The sequence below is a fragment of the Entelurus aequoreus genome, linkage group LG17 (genome assembly GCF_033978785.1).
Source record: "Entelurus aequoreus isolate RoL-2023_Sb linkage group LG17, RoL_Eaeq_v1.1, whole genome shotgun sequence".
Classification (NCBI taxonomy): domain Eukaryota; kingdom Metazoa; phylum Chordata; class Actinopteri; order Syngnathiformes; family Syngnathidae; genus Entelurus; species Entelurus aequoreus.
Genome location: NC_084747.1, coordinates 2,152,051 through 2,159,550, shown reverse-complemented (window position 1 = coordinate 2,159,550; position 7,500 = coordinate 2,152,051). Strand labels below are relative to the sequence as shown.

The 7,500-nt window shown below is 40.9% G+C and overlaps 1 protein-coding gene across 1 annotated transcript in view; it reads right to left on the bottom strand.

Moving 5' to 3' along the window:
- Positions 1-7,500, bottom strand: part of si:dkey-215k6.1 (transmembrane protein 132C) — a 97,574-nt gene that overhangs the window by 14,348 nt on the left and 75,726 nt on the right. The window contains exons 4-8 of the mRNA XM_062024379.1: positions 7,093-7,298; positions 3,307-3,373; positions 3,100-3,231; positions 2,042-2,119; positions 1-48 (exon numbers count right to left, since the gene is read on the bottom strand). The exon at positions 1-48 is cut by the window's left edge and continues 15 nt beyond it. Coding sequence (XP_061880363.1) covers positions 1-48; positions 2,042-2,119; positions 3,100-3,231; positions 3,307-3,373; positions 7,093-7,298 — 531 coding nt within the window. The remainder of the gene's footprint in view (positions 49-2,041; positions 2,120-3,099; positions 3,232-3,306; positions 3,374-7,092; positions 7,299-7,500) is intronic.

Here is a 7,500-nt window from a genome sequence, read left to right as displayed (position 1 = left end):
GGTCACCGTCTTCTCCGCCAGGATGGAGTCGGACAGAGGAGACAACACCTGGAAAAAATAACACGATGAAAACTTCGCAACGTAACGTTGAATTTGTCCGAACAAAAAATGGAATAACCTAACGTAACGTAGCGCAACGCAACCTAGTTGAAAGTAACATACCATAACGAGGCAACATAACATAGTACAACGTAATGTATCGTAACGTAATGAGTGCAAGGTAACGTTGTGAAATTTAACGTAGTGAAAAGTACATAATGGGGTAACATAATGGGGGTAACATAATGAGGGCAATGTAATGTAGCGTAACATAATGTAATGTAGTGTAATGTAATGTAATGTAGTGTAATGTAATGTAATATAGCGTAAAATAATGTAGTATAATGTAATGTAGCATAATATAATTTAGTGTAACGTAATGTAGCGTAACGTAATGTAGCATATTATAATGTAGTGTAATGTAATGTAGCATAACTAAATGCAGTGTAATGTAGCGTAGCTAACGTAACAGCATGGCATGCGTAACATAATGTAACACAACTTAACGTAACAGCATGACATGTCATAACATAGTGTAACATAACGTAACAGCATAACATGACATAACATCACGTAACATAATGTAACGTAACAGCTTGACATGTCATAACATAATGTAACATAGCGTAACGTATCAGCATGACATGGCGTAACATAATGTAACACAACGTAATGTAACAGCATGACATGGCGTAACATAATGGAACATAACGTAACGTAATAGCATGGCATGGCGTAACATAATGGAACATAACGTAACGTAACAACATGACATTGCGTAACATAATGTAACATGCCGTAACATAATGTAACATAACGTAACGTAACAGCACGACATGGCGTAACATAATGTAACATAGCGTAACGTAACAGCATGACATGGCGTAACATAATGTAACATAATGTAACATAATGTAACGTAACAGCATGACATGGCGTAACATAATGTGACATAACGTAACGTAACAGCATGACATGGCGTAACATAATGTAACACAACTTAATGTAACAGCATGACATGGCATGGCGTAACATAATGTAACATAACGTAACGTAACAGCATGACATGGCTTAACATAATGTAACACAACGTAATGTAACAGCATGACATGGCGTAACATAATGTAACATAATGTAATGTAACAGCATGACATGGCGTAACACAATGTAACATGGCGTAACATAACGTAGCGTAACAGCATGACATGTCATAACATAACGTAACATAGCGTAACGTAACAGCATGACATGGCGTAACATAACGTAACATAACGTAACGTAACAGCATGACATGGTGTAACATAATGCAACACAACTTAATGTAACAGCATGACACGGCGTAACATAATTTAACATAACGTAACGTAACAGCATGACATGGCGTAACATAATGTAACATAATGTAACATAACGTAACGTAACAGCATGACATGGCGTAACATAATGTAACACAACGTAACGTAACAGCATGACATGGCGTAACATAATGTAACATAACGTAATTCAACAGCATGACATGGCGTAACATAATGTAACACAACGTAATGTAACAGCATGACATGGTGTAACATAATGTAACATAACGTAACGTAACAGCATGACATGGTGTAACTTAGTGTAACATAATGTAACAAAACGTAATGTAACAGCATGACATGACGTAACATAATGTAACATTACATAATGTAACAGCATGACATGGTGTAACATAATGTAACATAACGTAATTCAACAGCATGACATGGCGTAACATAATGTAACACAACGTAATGTAACAGCATGACATGGCGTAACATAATGTAACATAACGTAACGTAACAGCATGACATGGTGTAACTTAGTGTAACATAATGTAACAAAACGTAATGTAACAGCATGACATGGCGTAACATAATGTAACATTAAATAATGTAACAGCATGACATGGTGTAACATAATGCAACAACTTATTGTAACAGCATGACATGGCGTGTGATTGGTGCAGAGAGAAGAGACATGTGACCTGGATGGTGGTGATGCCCAGGTCTCGGCCCAGCAGGACTCTCCCGTCTATCAGCTTGGCGATGCGAGGGTCCTCCACCTGTAGGGGGTCACCTCCTTCATCACTGCGTACCTAATGTTGTGTCCCGTGACTACCTTCAGCTGGTCCAGGACCAGGTGTGTGATGTCCACCTGCCTACCTTCAGCTGGTCCAGGACCAGGTGTGTGATGTCCACCTGCCTACCTTCAGCTGGTCCAGGACCAGGTGTGTGATGTCCACCTGCCTACCTTCAGCTGGTCCAGGACCAGGTGTGTGATGTCCACCTGCCTACCTTCAGCTGGTCCAGGACCAGGTGTGTGATGTCCACCTGCCTACCTTCAGCTGGTCCAGGACCAGGTGTGTGATGTCCACCTGCCTACCTTCAGCTGGTCCAGGACCAGGTGTGTGATGTCCACCTGCCTACCTTCAGCTGGTCCAGGACCAGGTGTGTGATGTCCACCTGCCTACCTTCAGCTGGTCCAGGACCAGGTGTGTGATGTCCACCTGCCTACCTTCAGCTGGTCCAAGACCAGGTGTGTGATGTCCACCTGACTACCTTCAGCTGGTCCAGGACCAGGTGTGTGATGTCCGCCTGCCTACCTTCAGCTGGTCCAAGACCAGGTGTGTGATGTCCGCCTGCCTACCTTCAGCTGGTCCAGGACCAGGTGTGTGATGTCCACTTGCCTACCTTCAGCTGGTCCAAGACCAGGTGTGTGATGTCCACCTGACTACCTTCAGCTGGTCCAGGACCAGGTGTGTGATGTCCGCCTGCCTACCTTCAGCTGGTCCAAGACCAGGTGTGTGATGTCCGCCTGCCTACCTTCAGCTGGTCCAGGACCAGGTGTGTGATGTCCACCTGCCTACCTTCAGCTGGTCCAAGACCAGGTGTGTGATGTCCACCTGACTACCTTCAGCTGGTCCAGGACCAGGTGTGTGATGTCCGCCTGCCTACCTTCAGCTGGTCCAAGACCAGGTGTGTGATGTCCGCCTGCCTACCTTCAGCTGGTCCAGGACCAGGTGTGTGATGTCCGCCTGCCTACCTTCAGCTGGTCCAAGACCAGGTGTGTGATGTCCGCCTGCCAGTCAGCGCCCAGCATGAAGACCATCTGGCCTCTCGGGTCGGACGACTCGGACACAAAGTGGGTGAGGACTCGGACCAGGGCGTACTGGTACTGGGGGTCCCGGAAGGATTCAGGATTAGACGGAAGGATCTTTCAGGACTTAATGTGAGGAGCAAGTCAAGTTACCTGCAGGGTGCAACCTTTGCTGCCCTTCTTCTCGTCCTCATCCTCGTCTTCACTGTCTCGCCTCATCCTGCTGACACACCGCTTTTAATACCTCGCACAAAGTAGCATCCTCCATTGATTACACCAGTGACAACACCTTTAAGTACACTGGAGCGTCTGAAACACCTTCAAGTACACTTGAATGTCTGAAACACCTTCAAGTACACTGGAGCGTCTGAAACACCTTCAAGAACAATGGAGCGTCTGAAACACCTTTCAAGTACACTGGAACGTCTGAGACACCTTTAAGTACACTTGAATGTCTGAAACACCTTCAAGTACACTTGAGCGTCTGAAACACCTCCAAGAACAATGGAGCGTCTGAAACACCTTTCGAGTACACTGGAACGTCTGAGACACCTTTAAGTACACTTGAATGTCTGAAACACCTTCAAGTGCTCTGGAACGTCTGAGACATCTTCAAGTACACTGGAGCGTCTGAAACATCTTAAAGTACACGGGAGTGTCTGAAACACCTTCAAGAACAATGGAGCGTCTGAAACACCTTCAAGTACACTGGAACGTTTGAGACACCTTCAAGTACACTTGAATGTCTGAAACATCTTCAAGTGCACTGGAACGTCTAAAATACCTTCAAGTACACTGGAACGTCTAAAACACCTTCAAGTACACTGGAGCGTCTGAAACATCTTAAAGTACACTAAAATGTCTGGAACACCTTTAAGTACACTGGAACGTCTGAAACACCTTCAAGTACACTGGAGCGTCTGAAACATCTTAAAGTACACTAAAATGTCTTAAACACCTTTAAGTACACTGGAACGTCTGAAACACCTTCAAGTACACTCGAACGTCTGAAAGACCTTCGAGTACAATGGAACTTCTGAAACACCTTCAAGTACACTCGAACGTCTGAAAGACCTTCATGTACAATGGAACGTCTGAAAGACCTTCAAGTACACTCGAACGTCTGAAAGACCTTCAAGTACAATGGAACATCTGAGACACCTTCAAGTACACATGAATGTCTGAAACACCTTCAAGTGCACTGGAACGTCTAAAATACCTTCAAGTACACTGGAACGTCTAAAACACCTTCAAGTACACTGGAGCGTCTGAAACATCTTCAAGTACACTAAAATGTCTGAAACACCTTTAAGTACACTGGAACGTCTAAAACACCTTCAAGTACACTCGAACGTCTGAAAGACCTTCAAGTACACTGGAACGTCTGAAACACCTTCAAGTACAATGGAACATCTGAGACACCTTCAAGTACACATGAATGTCTGAAACACCTTCAAGTGCACTGGAACGTCTAAAATACCTTCAAGTACCCTGAAACGTCTAAAACACCTTCAAGTACACTGGAGCGTCTGAAACATCTTCAAGTACACTAAAATTTCTGAAACACCTTTAAGTACACTGGAACGTCTGAAACACCTTCAAGTACACTCGAACGTCTGAAAGACCTTCAAGTACACTGGAACGTCTGAAACACCTTCAAGTACAATGGAACATCTGAGACACCTTCAAGTACACATGAATGTCTGAAACACCTTCAAGTGCACTGGAACTTCTAAAATACCTTCAAGTACACTGGAACGTCTAAAACACTTTCAAGTACAATGGAGCGTCTGAAACATCTTCAAGTACACTGAAACGTCTGAAACACCTGTAAGTACATTGGAGCGTCTGAAACACCTTCAAGTGCACTGGAACATCTGAAAGACCTTCAAGTACAATGGAACGTCTGAAACACCTTCAAGTACACTCGAACGTCTGAAAGACCTTCAAGTACACTGGAACGTCTGAAACACCTTCAAGTACAATGGAACATCTGAGACACCTTCAAGTACACATGAATGTCTGAAACACCTTCAAGTGCACTGGAATGTCTAAAATACCTTCAAGTACACTGGAACGTCTAAAACACCTTCAAGTACACTGCAGTGTCTGAAACATCTTCAAGTACACTGAAACGTCTGAAACACCTGTAAGTACATTGGAGCGTCTGAAACACCTTCAAGTGCACTGGAACATCTGAAAGACCTTCAAGTACAATGGAACGTCTGAAACACCTTCAAGTGCACTGGAACATCTAAAATACCTTCAAGTACACTGGAACGTCTGAAACACCTTCAAGTGCACTGGAACATCTAAAATACCTTCAAGTACACTGGAGCGTCTAAACATCTTCAATTACACTGAAACGTCTGAAGCACCTTTAAGTACACTGGAACGTCAGCTTCAAGTGCACTGGAACGTCTGAAACACCTTAGAAAGCGTACTTATCGTAGTGTACTTATTCAAGACTCTGTGAAGCGCTTTGTGTGTCGAGAAAAGTGCTATATAAATCTAATGCATTATTATTATCATTATTACTTGAAGTGTTCTTCTCAAAGTGTACTTATTAAAGTCTATCTACTTAAACTGTATTTGTTAAAGAGTACCTTTAAAAATGTACTTATTAAGGTTTACTCATTAAAGTGTACTTGTTACAGTGTAATTTTATAATAGACTTCTTTAAATGTCGTTCTTAAAGTGTACTTTTTAAAATGTACTTGTTAAAGTGTACTTTTTAAAGTATACTTATAAGTGTACTTAAACATTACTACTACATGAAGTGTACTAATTAAAGTGTACTTATTAAAGTGTACCTATTAAAATGTAGTTCTCAAAGTTTACTTTTCAAAGTGTATTTCTCAAAATGTACTTCTTAAAGTGTATTTCTCAAAGTGCACTTCTTAAAGTGTACTTATCTAAGTGTAGTTATGAAAGTCTACTATGTATTGTGTACTTCTTTAAGTGTACTTATTATAGTTGACTACATAAAGTGTACTTACTTAAGTGTACTTATTAAAGTGTACCTATTAAAGTGTACTTATTAAAGACTATTACTAAAGTGTGCTTGTCAAAGTGTACTTTTTAAAGTATACGTTTTAAAATGTAGATCTTAAAGTGCACTTGTTAAAGTGTATTTCTTAAAGTGTAATACTTAAAGTGTACTAATCAGAGTGTACTTATTTAAGTCTACCACTTAAAGTGTACTCAGTCTACTTATAAAAGTATATTACTTAAAGTATGCTTGTTAAAGTGTACGTGTTAAAGTGTACTTATTAAATACTATTACTTAAAGTGTACCTGTTTAAGTGTACTTATCAATGTGTACTTATTCAAATGTACTTCTTAAAATGTAGATCTTAAAGTGCATGTGTTAAAGTGTATTTCTTAAAGTGTACTTCTTTAAGTGTCATTCTTAAAGTGTACTAATCAAAGTGTAGTTCCTAAAGTGTACTAATCAAAGTGTACTCATTTAAGTCTACTTCTTAAAGTGTACTCAGTGTACTTATTAAAATATATTACTGAAAGTGCCCTTCTTAAAGTGTGCTTATTAAAGTTGACTACTTAAAGTGCACTTATTAAAGTGTACTTATTAAAGACTACTACTTAAAGTGTACTTGTTAAAGTGTACTTATTAAAGCGTGATTATTGAAGTGTATTTCTTAAAGTGTACTGTTTCAAGTAGATTTCTTAAGATGTAGTTATTCAAGTGTACTTGTTAAAGTCTACTTCTTAAAGACTACTTATTAATATGTATCTCCCAAAGTGTACTCCTTGGAGTGTACTTATTAAAGGTTACTACTTCAAGTCTACTTGTTAAAGTATTCCATTTGAAAGCCAGCAATGGAATATTTACAAAGTGAACACTGCTTCACTTCTTTTTACACTTGTGTGACTTGGTGAGTGCACTGAACTAGAGGAAGAGACCACTAGTGTGTTTACCTCCTGCTGGGGGCGATGGGCACACGCCAACCTTTGACCTGGCTGAGCTCGGTGTCGGACACGTGGATCTGCAGGGGCAGCTTGGGCACCCACACGCTGAGAGCCAGCTGGGCAGACAGGTGCATGTAGGTGAAGACCACGCCCACAGACTGACGCCCACGCATCTCCTTGCCGTTCACGAACACCTGGTCGCACGTGGGGGACACCTGCGCCGCACGGGGAGAAGGACAACATCCCGTGCTTTTATTGTGAAAGGAATGCTGGGTGAAAAAAAAAAAGTTTTCTCCAGGAAAACTAACAACACTGACTTTAGACATTTTTAATATGTTGCTAAACCATTTTTAAAGTTATAAACATTTGTGTATTTTTTTTTACAATTTTTTAAAAGTTTGTAAATATTTTTTGCAA